The sequence below is a fragment of the Amia ocellicauda genome, chromosome 14, assembly GCF_036373705.1.
Source record: "Amia ocellicauda isolate fAmiCal2 chromosome 14, fAmiCal2.hap1, whole genome shotgun sequence".
Classification (NCBI taxonomy): domain Eukaryota; kingdom Metazoa; phylum Chordata; class Actinopteri; order Amiiformes; family Amiidae; genus Amia; species Amia ocellicauda.
This window is the reverse complement of record NC_089863.1, coordinates 15185947-15204643: the sequence shown is the minus strand read 5'-3', so window position 1 is coordinate 15204643 and position 18697 is coordinate 15185947. Positions and strand designations below refer to the sequence as shown.

At 40.5% G+C, this 18697-nt stretch overlaps 1 protein-coding gene across 1 annotated transcript; it reads right to left on the bottom strand.

The window, feature by feature from the left end:
- Positions 1-7951: 7951 nt before the first annotated feature.
- Positions 7952-11356, bottom strand: LOC136768820 (serine protease 27). Its single transcript, XM_066723201.1, has 5 exons — positions 11174-11356; positions 10409-10589; positions 9785-10068; positions 9118-9254; positions 7952-8733 (listed from the first exon to the last, which is right to left on the bottom strand). Exons 1-5 carry the CDS (start codon positions 11223-11225, stop codon positions 8572-8574), a joined length of 816 nt encoding a protein of 271 aa, XP_066579298.1. The 5' UTR covers positions 11226-11356; the 3' UTR covers positions 7952-8571.
- Between the last annotated feature and the right edge of the window lie 7341 nt (positions 11357-18697).

Genomic DNA, 18697 nt, shown 5'->3' with positions numbered 1-18697 from the left:
TTACGCCTGTCTGACCACCTCTACCACGCAATGCAACTGGGTCCCCTGTTCCTGTGCCCCGCGGTACGTTACAGTGTGTATGTCTGCTTGTATGAGTGTATGTGTATAGTGGAGGGGAGTTGGTTTGTATGACTGTTGGTGTGTTGGTGGGTTTCACCCTGTGACAGTGAGGTCAATATAAAGCGCGTTGTCTCCAGTGGGGTACAGCACAGTGGGGGAGAGTCAGTCCAGTGTCCAGGACTGAAAGGACAACTGCAAAATGCTAAATTTAATTTAAAGCAGTTTTGTTTGGATTTCCCTGCCCTGTTTTGTGTGTTAAATTGACTTATTTTCCCCTTTGAATCTCAAGTCTACATCAGAGCTTGCATAGTTGTAGTTTACATTGGGCTCTCCTCTCTCTCTCTCTTTCACTGTTCTTTCCTGAGGGCTGCCCTGCTCTCTCCTCTACCACTGTGATATCAGTTGCTGCTTTTTGCTTTGCTCTGCTATGAGAGATGAGTTGTACTGAGACTCTGCTGGACCACAATAAAAACATTAAAACACCTGTTTTTTTCTTTAATTGACCCACCAGGATTGGCAGGGAATCCCTCTACTCTGCTGCAATCAGAGGACATTAATGGCACCCTGTGGTCAGGTGTGTTATGTTTCTACTGTATTTTTCTCCTGTTGTTTTTCAGAACCAAAACATGACCAAACTACAACCCCCAGTGTTAGTTGTGCAAAATCTGGATCCAGTGCTACACAATTTAAGCAGTTTAGGATATTTAGATATCCTAGCTTATATATCTATGCAAGTGTATATCCTAAATCAACTGAAATATCATTTACAGTAGGAGACTGCAGAAATTGTAAAATAGCCATATTACAATAGAAGGTATAGTACCAACTGAAGTAGAATACTTAAATAATAAGCACTATAGTATCAATAGGGTAAAAGTTAAAAGCAGACAAACATGGAAGAATTTAAAATGTTATATATATATTTGATATACTAAAACTTGCAACTGTAATTCTGCCAAATGTGTTGCCACCAAATATTGAGTTGACAGGTCTGAATACAGATGCAATCAACATATGTAATTGTGTTCTGCTTAGTTCTTGCTAAGATGTATTGCTTATCTATTCTTAGAAGTCTTCAGTTTGAGCATATAATTAAATTAATCTGTATGTATCATTCTGTAATTTCACAAAACTAAATAAAAGTAAATGTCATATATCACATATGGCGAGAAGGTTCAGCTTCAATATAAATTATTTATTATATAATTTTTTTTGGTTTCTTAATCTATATATTTTTTTCATAGATTTTCTTTTCACTTGCAATGGATTTGATTATTTTGATTAGCTTGACACATGTTTTATTGTTTAATTGGTTGCTGTACATTTGTTGTGCTAAGACACTGAGGAAGGCACATGTGTGCTGATTAGGGGATTAGTGTGTCTGCAAGAAGTGGATGAAAGAAAATGAAAACAGTCACAATTAGGGAATAACTTTATTGTCCATCCTTAGATGACAAGCGCTGCTGTTGTTGCCATGTTAACATGAAGAGTTGAGTAACCTAGAAAACAGAGAATAGAAAAAGATAACTATTTTTAGGCAAATGATTGCTTCTCTTTCAAATACTTATCCAGATGTTTCATGGGGGGCATGGCTCTTCCGGACGAAGATATGCTTCCTTCTAAGCTATATGGGGGTGGGGTGGGGGGAGAGAGACAGTGACAGGCAGAGAGGAAGGAACGAAAATAGTGGACTAGCTTTTGTGTGAGTGTGTATCTACCAACTTGGACTGTGCTAGTGGTATAAGCACTGTATGGAGGCCTGCATTGTCTCTCCTGAGATCCGCCATGAGTGGTCACCATGGAGAAAGGGGCCAGCTGGAGACCAGTGAGAGTAAAGCTGGGCACACACTACACGACTTTTACAATCCGACCTGAATTTGAGACTGGTCGGCAGCTCACACTTAACGACCGGCATTCACCGAATATATGTATTTTGCATCTTAAGGAGTGCACACTACATGATCGGTAGTGGGCACATGCCCCGATCAGGCTTATTGTCATCACCAGGAAAACAGACAATTTACTTGTACTGGAGACAAGGACAACTGGACTGTGCTGAAAACAAAGAGAACAAAACAGATAAGCAGGGTGAAGGGTGGGGGGGCGTTTAGTGGAACAGGTGCACCGCATTGGTTTCCAGTGTCCCGTGTACTCAAAGAAACACCCAGGAAAATAAAACGAAACAATCCAACAATCAAATAAATCAATTAGTGATAATAAAACAATAATCAGTGAAGAACAAAATCTAAAGAACAACAATAAGAGATAATATGAGTGCATAGAAACACAGAACCCCTGGCACCGGCTGTGACACATCTGCTCTGTGGTTTTGTGGTTTTCTGATCTGACAACTAATCTCCCATAGCAGAGAAGAGCCAAGAGCAGCAGCTGATATCACAGTGGGAGAGGAGAGAGCAGGGCAGCCCTCAGGAATGGAGACACAGAGTCGGATCTGGAGACACAGAAATACAGTCATTCCCCAAAACTATTATTACTGTAATGTTTAGTTGTCTGTTATTAACACTATTCATTTAGAATTAATCCATGTCAAGTGTCATGTCATGCCAAAATTGTATTTTATGTGATTTATTTTCATTATATATAGGTTATTATGACCTACTAATTTATATGTATATAAAATCTATTTTTATTTTAAGTTTTGTTTTTTAATGTACTGTGTAAAATTGCTTTGGCAAACTCTGCTCATGTAGGTCATACTAATAAAGCAACTTTGAATTTGATAAAGACAATAAGTGAAAAACACATAGTAATAAACACACAGAATAGGACAGGGAGACACAGGTAGAGGAGGGGGCAGGGAAGGAGTGCAGAGGATTTAAACTGATGGTATAAACAAATATCAGATCTGGGTGTAGCAGAGTGTGCAGTGAGCCAGCCAGACAGGTAGGGGGCTCAGAAAGGAGCCTCAGATGCCACTGTGCTTCTTATTCTTATCCTGAGTCAGAGCGGAAAACGTCAATCCCCAAAACTTGCCTGAATCGGCTACACAGTGGAAAAAACGTAAAGTGTAAGGGGAGGAGGTCAAGCAGTTAAAGAAACATCTAAATCACTATGTGATTTAAGAAAATAGAATTAATGTAATATTTCACATCAGCTATAGTTAGTTTAACTTGGTCTTGCTTTGTTTACATTCCCTGTATGTAAAACACCTGCAAGAGCTTTACACTGCATTAGTTAAGAGACTCCACTAGCTATGCAATTGTAACTTGTCAATTAAAATCCCACTGTTAGCCCCTGATAGATAGATGTTTGCCTAGCTATGAATATGTGTTATAAACATTTGTAGAGGGTGTTATTAAAAGCCATTGTTGATACTGTAAATCTGCACATGAAACTGACACAAAATAAATGTTTAATACAGTTAAATAACTATTATTTAGAACTCTAACCATTACCAGTGTATTTAGTATATATACAGTACTGTGCAAAAGTTTTAGGCAGGTGTAAAAAAATGCTGTAAAGTAAGAATGCTTTCAGAAATAGACATGTTAATAGATTATATTTATCCATGAACTAAATGAAAAGTGAGTGAACAGAAGAAAAATCTACATCAAATCCATATTTGGTGTGACCACCCTTTGCCTTCAAAACAGCATAAATTCTTCTAGGTTCACTTGCACACAGTTTTTGAAGGAACTCGGCAGGTAGGTTGGCCCAAACATCTTGGAGAACTAACCACAGTTCTTCTGTGGATTTAGGCAGCCCCAGTTGCTTCTCTCTCTTCATGTAATCCCAGACAGTCTCGATGATGTTGAGATCAGGGCAGGCCAAGTCACTCCACGGATAGTGGGGTTAAGGAGACCAGCGCGGCGATGGTGGAGTTCACTCATAGGAAGTCCAGGGCCCGCTTCAGCCGCACCCTGGGTTCTGGCATAGGCCTCCCTCGCCCGAGCCCAGGCCATTACTGGATGGTCCCAGGTGGCTCTCAGGTTGTTCAGAAGGTCTGGCAGCAGCGGGAGGGCCCTTGTGGGCTGCTGCAGCCGGTGCTCCCTCTCAAACCTAGATTGTGGGGGGAGGGGGGGTCAGAGGGTAGGGGGATCTGCAAGCAGTCCACAGCCCTCTGGATCACCGCCCAAAACTCCCGATTCCGACATACAGGAGAAGGGGGAGTGTTGTTGCTCAATGGAGTGGGGGGGGTGAGGCTGGTTCCCCCTCCATGGGCTCCGCCTCCGACTTCAAGCCTGCAGGCAGGTTGAGTAACAGGTGGTGCTCCTCACAGATTTCCTGTCTGCTGCCTTCATCACTCCACCGCTTTTCCCTGTCGCTCATGTGCTTGCACGAGGTCGGCCGCCAGGTACAGCACCACTATATACCAGCCTGCCAGGCACATCAGGATATATTATTAAGCAAACTTACCACTTTATAAACAAATACTGTATTTTAGAGCTACCAAGAGCTAGTGTAAGCTGTCGCAATAATGGTACATGATAATGCAAAATGAATATACAATATTCAAAACATTCGAACATTTATGATCCATCTCTGAACAAGTAATTCATGAGTCGATAAGAGACCAACCCCTGCATACTTACAATAAGTAAAACAACCACTATGAAATTAAATTTTTGAAAGAGAATTAATTTGAGGGCAGAATGCTTCTGCATTCATCTGGACTATTTATTAAAAGTCTATATCTTTGGAAAATTAAATCAACTCACCATTTCAAGTTGTACTTTGCTGCTGCAGATGATTTTGCCACGGTTTTCAATTTGAAAATGCAGTATTGAAAAGAACAAAAAAAGTCATTGATACCTTGTAGGCATGTTGTGGGTGTGGTGTAACAGGTGGGGCGGGTTCTCTAGTGCAGTGTTTGAACTCAAATTAGCGATATAAGTAACAAATTAAAAATTAAAAATATTGTAAACAAAAAAAAAAGTTTAGAAAAAATTAATGCTGAGATCAAAAATGAAACAATTGAAAGCAAAATGTATAGAAATTGTAAACAAAACAAAAAACAAAAAAACTTGAAAGCAAATAATGTTAAATCAAGAGCAAAACTCGAACTGATTGAGTCCATGTCACTGCCCGCTCGCCTGCGGTCCCTGTCTGTGCTGCGCTGCTGCCATCTTTGCTTTCGCCGCCAGTTTCTTTGCTTTCGTCTTTTTTTTTCCATTTACGAGTTTTGGTGCTGTTTTGCCGTGAGGGCGGGATTTACAGGGAGGCGCGGATCATGGGTCCCCATTGGTCCAGCAGGTTTGAGTGGTTTGAGTGGTTCTTCCTAAACCAATAGTAGCTTAGTGGGTATAGGGTCTTGTGCGCAAGTTGTAGTTTTCATTGTATTAAGTAATGAGACTAATTCCTGATGATTTACTTGTTCTATTCCTCCAATAGTGTAATTATAGTGGACAATTTTGTGTAGTTTTAACTTTTAATACATTGTTGAAGCGAGGGCCCTGAGAGGAAGGAATGCATCCAACCCTAGGAAAATATATTGTTTTAATAGTATATCTATTCATTTTGTTGGTAAATATTTAATTTCAAGACTATGTACTTTATTGAATGCCCCCAGGCAGGGATAGGATCGGGTCATGCTGTGCTGGGAGTTACAGGCAGACTGCAGTGCAGGACTATGAGGCTGCAGCCTGACCAATGCTCTGAAGAGTCACATTCTTAAAGCAATGTACTACTAAACACATATGTCCTAATAGATCTATAAAGTCTCAATAAGGCAATTATAGAATGTTTGTATATCCCAGTAGACATGTTTTTAATAGTTTAATGTAATGTATTTATATAAAGCAATCATTCATGTTTATTTACTCTTTGCTGGGGGCAACATTAATTATTAGTTTCTTGAAGTTGTATATATGTTATGATCAGTGCTTATTTACTGTATTGCACTTTTGTAATGCTTTTGTATTTTGTAAGTCACCCTGGATAAGGGCATCTGCTGGAAAATATAAATATTTATATTTGTCTTAAAATGGTTGTTCTGGATCTTGGTACAGAATGTACACTAGTGTTTTTTTTATCTTTTTTTTCCTGAAACTGACCATACAGGTGGAACTTTATACAAAACCAGGTTTCTAAAGTTGACCTTTCAAATAATGTCAAACAAGGTAAAACACAATGTAAAATAATCAAATGTCCTTTATTGGTAAAAAAAAAAAAAACTATTCTTTGCCATCCTTTCTATCTGTGACATTTCTTTTGTGATGCCTATTAATGTTGATTTAAGGGTTTATATCTTTGTGTTAATGTATTGTAGATCTGAAGAGTTGCACACTTTAGATGGGGTACTGCAAAACAATATAGCTGATTTACATACAGACTATAGATGTCTGCTAGGATGTACAAACATTCTATAACTGCCTTATTGAGACTTTATAGATGTATTTTGTGCAAACCCTATGAGTTTAAGAAATGCAGTACACACCCAAAATATAACTGTTACTGTAGCCTAATGGTAAAAATACACATAATATAACATTTTTGATATTGTCCAACAGCAGAGCTCCAAGGTGCCAGAGCTCAATATGATTGGGAGAGAGCAGTTGTATGGGATGGAGGGGAAGTACCGGAGCACTAAGTTTGCAAAACTCGACTAGGGGGTGGGGGCTGTCAATGGATTAATGTATTTGCAGAAATGTAATCAAGAGATAAAATAATTACTGTTTTCACTATTATATTAAATGATTCAATTTTTCATGTCAAAAAAGTATCTGTGTTATGTTTGTATGACCGAATATTAGCTTGCAATCCACTTCTGCTACTTCAGGTCCTCTATGGTTAGCACAAAAAGTATAAGCACCGGAAGATAATATTTCCAGTTTAACCCTTGTGAACACTAATGGCCTGATTTTCCATTGTGGATAAATTGTCAACATACATTTACTATGGCATCTGTAATTTGCACACAGTGGAAAATATAGGCCTAGATGTTTATAATGTTAAGATTGATATGGAAATCCTAGTAAACTTTCAGTTTATCAGTAACTACAGGTGTCTGCACATGTGGTTACTTAAAGTTTACATAATACACTGCTGCGCAAACTGTACACAAACCTAAAGTGTACAATTTGTAAACCTAATGAACTACAATTTTTTTTGTATTTTGTGTAATTGAACTTTCGCAAACTTAATGTTTACTACTCACCAAAGTTGATGTATATGTTTGTGAACCAGAAGTTTAAACTTTCATGATTCAGTAAACTTTGTGTTAAATGTCACTTTTACAGTATGTAAAACTGCTGTACAAAAATACATTGTGAGCTAAGGTAAGCAAACTATTGTAAACACTGTGTAAACTTAATGTTTAGAAAGCAGATTACACAATGTAGATTTAGTAAACCTGATGTTTTTATGAGTTTACAAAGAGTTTGCAGGTTTAAAATGTCATGCATTGTCAGTTCCTCCCACACCACCACTCTGTTATCGGACAAGCCTGAGAAATAGATACACATCTCTTTTCTAGAGAAAAGCACTGAGCTCCTCCAAAAATTGACAGCTACTCAGCAGATAATGATGGAGATTTCAAAGTTCAAACTCAGATGCCCTGAGAGAGTGACAAGCCACCTCACTTCTGTACTGTCAGCACATTCCTTCATCTTTTCCCCCAGCCCCCTCTTTGCTCAGAGGGGCTACTGTCCATTTCTGGTCCCTGAGAGCTGAGCTGGAGGTAGGAACCTGAGGGTCCAACAGCCTCTCCGGAAGATTCTGTTGGAGTCAGAGGGGACTGGAGGACTGGTCTGGGGAGGGGAGCTGGGCCAAAGTGAAGATATGATGCTGCTGGGACCAGGATGCTGATCTGTTGCTCCAACTGTTGTTCCTTGAAACTGCTGACACTGAATTGAGAGGTCCCATTGAATATGCTATTTCTACATCTAATCAATAACACAACTGATACAATAAATGCAGCCCAGACCAGGTGTTTGAATGCTTTGTGGTTTTATTGAGCTGTTCAGCAGATTCTCAGTACAACTGATCTCTCATAGCAGAGCAGAGCCAAGAGCAGCAGCTGATATCACAGTGGGAGAGGAGAGAGCAGGGCAGCCCTCAGGAATGAACACAGAGTTGGATCTGGAGACACAGAAATACACTCTTTTCCCAGAAGTTTATAATCATCTATTATTATCAGTTTCATTTAGAATACTTTATGTCAAGTGTTAAAATTGTGTATAACCATATTTTCAATGTATGTATTTAAACATACTTTACTAATTGCTATATATGGAACAGGTATTTTAATTATATCTTTGTTATTGTTTGTTATTGAATGTACTGTGCAACTTTAATTTTGAATATAATAGCAATATAATGCATATAATGAAGCGTCCCTCAGTAATAAACACACTAGGACTGGGGAGGTGAAGAGATGACAGAGAGTCCCTCAGAAAAACACACACAACAGGACAGGGAGACACAGGGACAGAGGGGACAGGGGGAACAGTGTAGGTGATATATTATCTGCCGGTCTAAACACATAAGATCTGGGTGCAGAAGAGCGAGCAGTGAGCCAGCCAGCCAGGTAGACTGTCCTCAGTAAGAATCTCAGACACCACTGCGCTTCTTTATCCAGCTGCGGAAGCTGGAGACCCGGGTCTTGATGCCAGGTTTCTCAGTTGCACAGTGATGACCCCAGCTGGTGATCCCAGCCTGGATCCATTTGTCTCCTTTGCCCTCCCTACACACCAGAGGCCCCCCAGAGTCACCCTGTAGAGAGAGAGAGAGAGAGAGACAGAGACAGAGACAGAGAGAAAGAGACAAGCACAACAGTCAGACATTTTATAATTTCTTGTCTGTGCTCTTATGTCAGACTAAAGATTTTCTCTTCTGAAATCTATTCTTAACCAGTTTTTCACATGTACTCAACTGTTTGGTTTAGACCAAAAATCAACACAGAAAAGCCTGCAATTAAGAGAGCTGACTATGTGGCTGTTGAATTCAAGAAGTACTTTAACATTATATATGTTTATTGAGTACAGCTGGGCAGTGGGAAATCATAATAATAATAACAACAACAATAACAATAACAATAACAATAATAATAATAATAATAATAATAATGCAAAAGCTATTTGCTGGGCTGTGACCCACCTTGCAGGTACCCTTTCCTTCACCCCCAGCACAGAGCATGTCGTCTCTGATATTAGATCTACGCAAATGCTTACATCTGATGTTTGTAATGACAGGGGTCTGGACTTCCTGTAGGGTATTAGGTGATGGTAGAGAGTCTAGAGACCAAGGAGAGAGACAGAGAGTGAGTGTGTGAGTGTGTGTGAGAGAGAGTGAGAGAGAGGACACACTCCTTTTTTATCTTTATTTTCCCAGGCAAGTTAATTAAGAACAAATTATTATTTATAATAACGGCCTGTCACACCCACAGTAAAATGAGAGAATGGACCTACTCCTGAAATTTGAAAATAAAATCTACAACAAAATTTGAAGGACTATCCGCTTTTTATTGAGCATACATAGAGCATAATTTGCATAATCACAATCTCACAGTTGGACGATCCTCCACTTCTCTAGTGGCAGAGTTGAACACTGATACAGAAATCAATTTGTTGAACTTTCATTCTGCCTGGAGAGAATGGTGCCAGATTACTGAACTAACTTTCCAAGTTAAGTTAGGAAAGTGTGTGGGTTTGTGTGTGAGGGTGTATGGGTTAACCATCACATAATTAAAATCAATGAAAGGTGAAAACTACAGCTGTATAATTCAATCTAGTGAAATCTAGTAATCTAGTCGCTGCTCTCCTACCATTCTCTCCGTTTCTCCCCCAGCCTGTAGACCAGCACTCCCAACCCCTGCTGAAGTCGTCACCGTCATCCTCAGCCAGAGTGACAGGGCTGATGTACCGGGTGTAGGACACTGGTGGGATGAGCTCCACCAGGGCGATGTCATAGCCATTGCGGGATTTATTAACCAAGTACTTCTCGTGTATGATGGGATTCCCCTTTATGGGAATTTCTATTTCATGTGAATTGTGAATTTTTAGCTTGTACGCTCCCAGGCGCACACTAGATGTCTTCAAGACATAAGGGCTGGAAGACAGGAGATACAATAAAGGCCTGTGTAATGGAATTCACTGTAACAGTTGTGATTCTAGAACAATGTATAACAGGCATGATTTCATGTGATGTACATTTTCTAATGGAATGTATTTGTATATATTTTTTTATATTTCTCTTCAGTGATGCCCTTATCCAGAGCAACTTACAATTGTTAAATTACTTTTACATGCATTATCTTCATTATTAAGACTACAAACAATGGTTATCTAATAAAGTCAGTAGTTAAAAAACTTAATTGTTAACAGCAGGAGATGTAATAGTGCTCATAGTTGGAATAGTAGTAACACACACACACATAGGAGGCACTCACTCATCAAAGCAGGCCGCTGCAGTGAGAACCCAGCGCTCACTGACCAGGGAGCCGCCACAGATGGTAGAATATCCAGGCTTATACTTCAGACTGATCTGGAGATAGGCCTGCCAGGGCCACCGTCCCTCTTCTGCATCCTGACCCCCCACTATAAAGCTCCTGGACAGAGGACTGCTGGACACTGGGGACAGAGAGAGAGAGAGAGAGAGAGAGAGAGAGAGAGAGAGAGAGAGAATGCATGTATTCCAGTGAGACAATAAAAGTAACCAGTAATGCTTCACTTTAAGATGGTACTTGTAGATAAATGATGAATGTTTGATAAATACATTTTTTAAATTATGATATTATGGAGTAATAGAATGGTAATATCACTAGACCATTTTAACAAAATATAAATGTCCCTATTCTGACACTTTTGTGTGACAATCTGTCTATAACACTTTATAAATCTGTTATAACATTATTTTCATCACAGAAATTCTGCATTTGTTTCACTATTGCAAGTGAGACAGAATTTGGAGATAATGGAGTAAACCTCATTATGAAACCTGTAGAATACAAAAGGAAAGACAGTGAGTGAGAGCGGGGAAAAGACAAAGCATCCCTGAATAATACACAAACAGGACAACACAGCAGAGGGGATGGGGGAGAGGGGGACAAAGGCAAGAGAATGATTTGGCATGAGATACATTTTGTCACTCGGGTTGCAGATATTGTATTTGATTCTTTTTTCTCCCCCATTGAGTTTCTTAATTGCTCTCTTACCTTCCAGGGTGTTCAGTGTCAGCAGGCAACACAGCAGCTGCAGGAGGAGCATCTTAACCCAACAGGTCTGTGAGTCTGTCTGTGGGTCTGGCTGTACAGCTCTCTGGGCTGGGGAATCGGTGGATCTGCAGAAAGTGGTGCGTCTTTGTACAGATGTCTGTCGCAATGTGTATCTGAAGATAATGTACGATCAGAGGCTTTTTATACAGATACCAGGGTTTCCTGTTGTCTCTGTCATCAGAGGTGGATATGAAGGTGCCTAGTGGGGTCTCAGCGAAACGTTATATGATCAGTATCTGTCTTACAGATCACATTAACATTACCTTTCACATTAAAGATACAATCATGTGTGCCACCTCTCAGGTAATACATTTTTTTAAATGTCCATGTAGTCTAAGTTATTATTCCCACCAAAAGTATGCAAACACATCTCTGGTATTTTTAATAATGTTCCCAAGTTTTCTCTGCAATGTTTGTTTATGTATTTGTTTTTGTTTTGCACTAATCATAGGTCCTTCTCTGGGACCACACATATCAAGAGCAACTGTATTATTTTGTTCATATCTACACAGTATATTCTGTTACATTTTTTATTTTTATTTTTTATTTTACTGTTTATTCCTTGTGTTTTGATTTTGGCATTTGTGAAGTGAATAACACTGATGATCTCATTATCATCACAACTGTCAGTGGGTGGGACATATTAGGCAGCAAGTGAACATTTTGTCGTCAAAGTTGATGTGTTAGAAGCAGGAAAAATGGGCAGTGTAAGGATCTGAGCGACTTTGACAAGGGCCAAATTGTGATGGCTAGACAACTGGGTCAGAGCATCTCCAAAACTGCAGCTCTTGTGGGGTGTTCCCGGTCTGCAGTGGTCAGTACCTATCAAAAGTGGTCCAAGGAATGAAAAGCGGTGAACCGGCGACAGGGTCATGGGCGGTCAAGGCTCATTGATGCACGTGGGGAGCGAAGGCTGGCCCGTGTGGTCCGATCCAACAGACGAGCTACTGTAGCTCAAATTGCTGAAAAAGTGAATGCTGGTTCTGATAGAAATGTGTCAGAACACACAGTGCATCGCAGTTTGTTGCGTATGGGGCTGCGTAGCCGCAGACCAGTCAGGGTGCCCATGCTGACCCCTGTCCACTGCTGTAAGTGCCTACAATTGGCACGTGAGCATCAGAACTGGACCACGGAGCAATGGAAGAAGGTGGCCTAGTCTGATGAATCACATTTTCTTTTACATCACGTGGATGGTCGGGTGTGTGTGTCGCTTACCTGGAGAACACATGGCACCAGGATGCACTATGGGAAGAAGGCAAGCCGGCAGAGGCAGTGTGATGCTTTGGGCAATGTTCTGCTGGGAAACCTTGGGTCCTGCCATTCATGTGGATGTTACTTTGACATGTACCACCTACCTGGGCATTGTTGCAGACCATGAACACTCTTTCATGGACACGGTATTCCCTGATGGCATTGGCCTCTTTCAGCAGGATAATGTACCCTGCCACAAAGCAAAAATGGTTCAGGAATGGTTTGAGGAACACAACAACGAGGTGTTGACTTGGCCTCCAAACTCCCCAGATCTCAATCCAATCGAGCATCTGTGGGATGTGCTGGACAAAGAAGTCCGATCCATGGAGGCCCCACCTTGCAACTTACAGGATTTAAAGGCTCTGCTGCTAACGTCTTGGTGCCAGATACCACAGCACACCTTCAGAGGTCTAGTGGAGTCCATGCCTCAATGGGTGTAGTTTCACAGAAATACTGTTACATTTTTTTCTGGTTTGTGCGAAAATTTTCCTGTGTGTGTGTGTGTGTGTGTGTGTGTGTGTGTGTGCCCAGCAATGGACTGGCGTCCCATCCTGGGTGTATTCCTGCCTTGCGCCCTATGTTTGCCGGGATCGTCTCCAGCGTCCCCCGCGACCCACATGGATAAGTGATTATGAAAATGGATGGATGGATGGTGTAATAATTTGATTCTCTTTTTTATTTGTATTTATATACTACAGGTTGTTTCTATTGGTCTTTGTTACTTATTTTTGATTTTATGAGTCTTATTTTTGTAGTTATTTTTATATTTATATAGTTTTAAATGTTATGATTATAAAATTACACTTAGTGCAGAATGGTGCTTTTTTTGTTGTTACTGAAGGGGGGTTTGCCTAGGGAGCCATACAAGCTAGAACCGCCCCTGAAACTGTCTATTCCTTGTGTTTTGATTTTGACATTTATTAAAATTGTTTCTCTTCATTGTGGTTATTTATGTCATTTTCTAATGTTTTAGAAACATCCCTGGAGTCTGCACACTTCTAATGCCACGTCACTTTTTACTGTGTTCACTTGTTGCCACAGCATTATTCAGTTACTATATTATAGTTACAGTCCTCCCAAACCCTATAAGACAGGGGATTAAAATCCGTTCCTGGGAAAAAGGAAAAAGTATAATCTTGGGAAAACCATCCAACAGTTGCAGAACGGCTAGAGAAGGTCATGACGACTAAAAATTATAAAAACTAAGTTTCCAGTATGGAAGACAGACTTACACTTTCCAAAACAAAATAAGAAACGTATATTAGTAATAATTGTATCATACGTGACTCAGTAGTGGTCAAGTTGGGTAACCAATAAACAAGACTCCTCTTTCCTCACTACTGGTCTCTTGCAATCCATCTCTCACCTGCCTGTCTTCACCCTTAGGTACAGTGCAGTGCAGGGAAGTAGGTGCTGTGCTTGTTTTATGCAGTGAGAGATGTAGCATTAAAGACCTGCAGCTGTAGGCTCTTATCTAAGTGCACCCATTTCTCCGGAATATCTCCTTTTCGTGTTGTTGTTAATCAGCTGGGAGGGGGATCTTATATAGTATCCGTCATATAAAGTACCCCACAATATTCCATCATGTATAGATATGCATTTAAACTTGCCTCTGCATGCTGTTACCTTTGAAATGATTTGCTGACCACAACACCTTTTTCTTTATATTGTGTAGCTCACAGAGTCCATAGTAATTATATAGTTAAAAAATGTACTTTAATAAAATAATACACAATGTATTATTAGTAGTAGTAGTCATAGTAGAATGTTGAAAAGAGTGTTGCATTGCTTCTGGAGGTTCTAAATCGATTCAGTGTAAAGCTTGTACAGGTATTTGAATGCAGCCCCAGACCAGGTGTTTGAATACTTTGTGGTTTTATTGAGCTGTTCAGCAGAGAGCAGGGCAGCCCTCAGGAATGAACACAGAGAATGATCTGGAGACACAGGAATATAGTCTTTCTTCAAAAGTGTCATTAATGTAATTAATAATTGTCTGTTATAATCAAGTGTCAAAATTGTATATAACTATATTTTCAATTTATGTACTTAATCATACAGTTAGGATACAGTTAATGATACATTAAGGTATCTTAACTGTATTTTTGTTATTGATTGGTACTGAATATACTGTGATTGCTTTAGCACACACTAGGACAGGGGGAGAGGAGATGACAGAGAGTCCCTCAGAAAAACACACACAACAATACAGGGAGACACAGGGACAGAGGAGGGGACAGTGGAAACAGTGCAGGTGATATAAACTGCTGGGCTGCGTCCCAAATCGCACACTTGTTCCCTCGTTCCCTCGTTCCCTTCCCTTGCAGGGCGGAAGTACTATGGTGGCCATCTTAAAGGGTGTCCCAATACCTTAGGGAGTGGTTTGTGCCCTTAAGTGCTCCCTTTGATGGAGTGAACAAAAGAGCACACTTATGCAGAAGTGTTTTAGTGCTGAAGTCCCAGAACTCTTTGTGTTAAAGGCGGAGACACGTCAGCTGGGAAAATATGGCAGCGGCGGGTTTATATAAATGTTAGCTAGACAGTTGTAGAAATTGTTAAATTATGTATAAAGGAAATAATACATAGATAGATACAATAAAATGAATATATAATCATGATTTAAATATATGATTAGAAAGTTAAACCAAAAAATGTTTTGAAAACTATAATTTAATTAATTACTGAAGTAGTATAATATAAAACTAGGAGGTGATATTAATGAACAGTGTATTTCAAAGTTATTATAATTATTATTATAATTATTATTATTATTATTATTATTATTATTATTATTATTATTATTATTATTATTAATACTACTACTATTTTAATTAAATACAAATACAAGAAAAGACTGCACAGGTACTTTTTCAGTCAAAGGCAAAGGTGCTGAATGCTGATGCTGAAGTGTGTCCCGCTTTTGAGTGCTTTTAGTTTCACCCTACACCCTACACCCTCCAAGTGCACAACACGTAAGCACAACGTCACACAAAGTGTACACTTGTCGAAGGGTGTAGGGAGCAAATGTGTGATGCAGCCCTTGTCTGAACAGATATCAGATCTGGGTGCAGCAGAGCGTGCAGTGAGCCAGCCACCCAGGTAGGGGGTGCTGTCCTCAGTATGAGACTCAGACACCACTGTGCTGCTTTATCCTGGGGCGGAAGCCTTGGTCTTGATGCTAGGTCTCTTGGTTGTCGCACAGTGATAGCCCATGCTGGTGATCCCAGCCTGGATCCATTTGTGCCCTTTGCCCTCCCTACACACCAGAGGCTTCCCAGAGAGAGAGAGAGAGAGAGAGAAATTAGTACAACAGTCAGTCTTTTTATTCATTTTTGTCTGTGCTCTAATGTCAGAGCAAATGTTTCCTCTACTGAAATCTATTCTTAACCAGTTTGTACTGTTCGGTTTAGAGCTAAAAAACAACAATGAAAGCCTGCAGTCAAGAGAACTCAGTATGTGGCTGTTGAATTCGAGAAGTGCTTAAAACATTATATATAACAAAAGTAATAATAATAATAATGCAATGGCTAATTGCCTTGGCTGTGACCCTACTGGAAGGTACCTTCCCTCCACTCCCAGCACACAGCATGTCATCTCTGGTAGGAAGACCACGCAATTAATTACATCTGCTGTTGCTTATGACAGGGGTCTGGACTTCCTGTAGGTCTGGATTTCCTGTTTTAGGTAAAGGTAGAGAGTCTAGAGACCAAGGAGAGAGAGAGAGAGAGGGAGAGAGAGGGAGAAAGAGTAAGTGAGTGTGTGTGTGTGTGTGTGTGTGTGTGTTAGAGTGTGAAAGAGACTGTGAAACATACCTTGCAATGTCACACCCACAGTAAAATTAGAGAATGGATGCACTGCTGAAAATTGAAAATAAAATCTATAACAAAATTTGAAGAAATATCCACTCATGATTAAGCATAACTAGAGCATTACTAGCATAATCACAATCTCACAGTTGGATGATCCTCTGCATCTCTACTGGCAGAGTTGCCCACGGAGACAGAAATCAGAGACATCTTCTCAGAATTTGTTGAACTCTAATTCTGCCTGGAAAATATGGCAGCGGTGCCAGGTTACTGATTACTTACCAAGTTAAGTTAGGAAAGTGTGCGTATTTGTGTGTGAGGGTGTATGGGTTAACCACCACATAATCAAAATCAATGAAAGGTGAAAACTACAACTGTATCATTCAATCTCGTGAAATCAGTACACAGTCGCTGCTCTCCTTCCATTCACTCCGATGTTCCCACAGCCTGTAGACCAGCACTCCCAGCCCCAGGTGAAGTCATCAGCATTAGCCTCAGCCAGAGTGACAGGGCTGATGTACCGGGTGTAGGACACCGGCCAGCTGAGCTCCATCAGGGCGATGTCATAGCCTTTGAGGGTCTGATTAACCACATGCTCTTCGTGCACGATGGGCTTCCTCTTCATGGGAATTCTTTTTTCGTGTGAATTGCGTATTTGTAGCTTGTACACTCCCAGGTGCACACAAGATGTCTTAAAGATATGTCGTCGGGAAAACCGAAGATAAAATAAAGGCCTGTGTAATAGGGTTTATTGTGACAGTAGTGATACTAGAACAATGTATAACAGGCCTCCTCTTCATGTGACAAGCATTTTCAAATAGATATTTTTTTAAATATTATATTAATTTTAGCTGACACACTTATCCAGGGTGATTTGCAATTGTTACAATATATTTTACAAATGAAATGTGTAATTTTGGCAACATGTTTTAGTTTGGGGCTGCATGTTCATTGTTTTGAAAAAGCTAATTCTGTTTGGTCAAATGTGCTCAAGTAATCGAGAAAAACTATTATTATACAATATATCATTATTTGTACAAACATCATCATCTTTATCATTACTATTAAGACAAATGGTTATCTAATGTCAATAGCTGCTGTAGTGATACTATAATAAGCGGAGTTATTAACAGTAGGAGATGTAATAGTGTTCATAGTTGTAATACAGACACAGGAGTCACTCACTTATCAAAGCAGTGCGCTGCAGTGAAAACCCAGCACTCACTGATCACAGCTGGTACTGTATCTAGGCTCATACTTCAGACTGATCTTGAGAAAGACCTGCCACCATCCCTTTTCTGCATCCTGACCACCCACTATTGTCTAGACTGTCTGAGGAAGTGTGGAGAGATGTAACAGAACCCCCCTCCACTGGCATCCCAGATAAAGCGCCTGTAAGAATTAGCAAACCCCAAGAAACATTGCAAATCCTTGACAGTCTGTGGCTGGGGCTACTGGGGCTAACAGCACTCACTTTATCCTGGTTCATGTGGAGTCCATCAGCGTCAAGGATGTAACCTAGGACACCAATGCTCTGGCGATGGAACTCACATTTCTCTGCCTTGATGTAGAGGTCATTCTGCAACAAGCAATGGAGAACCTGGCAAACCTGGGAGATATGGTCAGAGAGGGTCTGGGAATAAATCGAAATATCGTCAATGTACACGATGACAAAACGATGTAGAAAACTTCAGTACTTCATTGACGAATGCCTGGAAGACAGAGGGAGCATTAGCGAGACCGAAGGACATGACTAGATATTCATAATGCCCACTATTCATGATGAACGCCGTTTTCCATATGTCCCCCTCTCTGATTCTGATCAGATTTTATGAGCTGCGTAGGTCTAGTTTGGTAAAGAACCGAGCTCCTCCAATCTGCTCCAGGGCTGCAGGTACCAGGGGCAGTGGGTAGTGGTTTTTCACACGTGTTTAGTCCACGGTAATCTATTCATTCTTCTTGGCCACGAAGAAGAAACTTGTGATGTGGAGGTGCGGACAATGCCCAGTTCCAAGGCCTCCTTGATATACTCCTCCATGGCACGAGGATCTGGGAGGAAAACAGGATAAATGTGACCTCTAGGTGAAGAGGAGCCCGGGAGGAGATCTATGGCACAATCCCATGACAATGAGGAGGCAATTTGGTGGCCTGGGTTGTTGAATATGGCAGCCATGTCCTGATACTCAGGGGAAATGTCCGATGGCGTGGAAAGCAGCGGACTCTCAATGTACGTTCCAATTGCATGGACTCCATTTTGGACAGCACACTGGTTACAAAGAGAGGAGGTCTGATTGGCAAGGAGGATCAGCAGTGGGACATCTCCGTCTGGATCTCATCAGGTTATCAATCTTACTGCCAGCTGAATGAGTCATTCCAATCCTAGAGCTTCGTCCCTGCAAGCAAGTTTGGA

What these genes read in the sequence shown, in the direction of transcription:
- LOC136768820 (XM_066723201.1), bottom strand. Translation starts at nt 11,225, where the DNA reads ATGCTCCTCCTGCAGCTGCTGTGTTGCCTGCTGACACTGAACACCCTG. An exon ending in GCAGCGGCCTGCTTTGATGA is followed by an intron (nt 10,069 to 10,408) that starts GTGAGTGCCTCC and finishes CCTGTCTTCCAG; the next exon opens with CCCTTATGTCTTGAAGACAT. An exon ending in AAGGAAAGGGTACCTGCAAG is followed by an intron (nt 8,734 to 9,117) that starts GTGGGTCACAGC and finishes CTCTCTCTACAG; the next exon opens with GGTGACTCTGGGGGGCCTCT.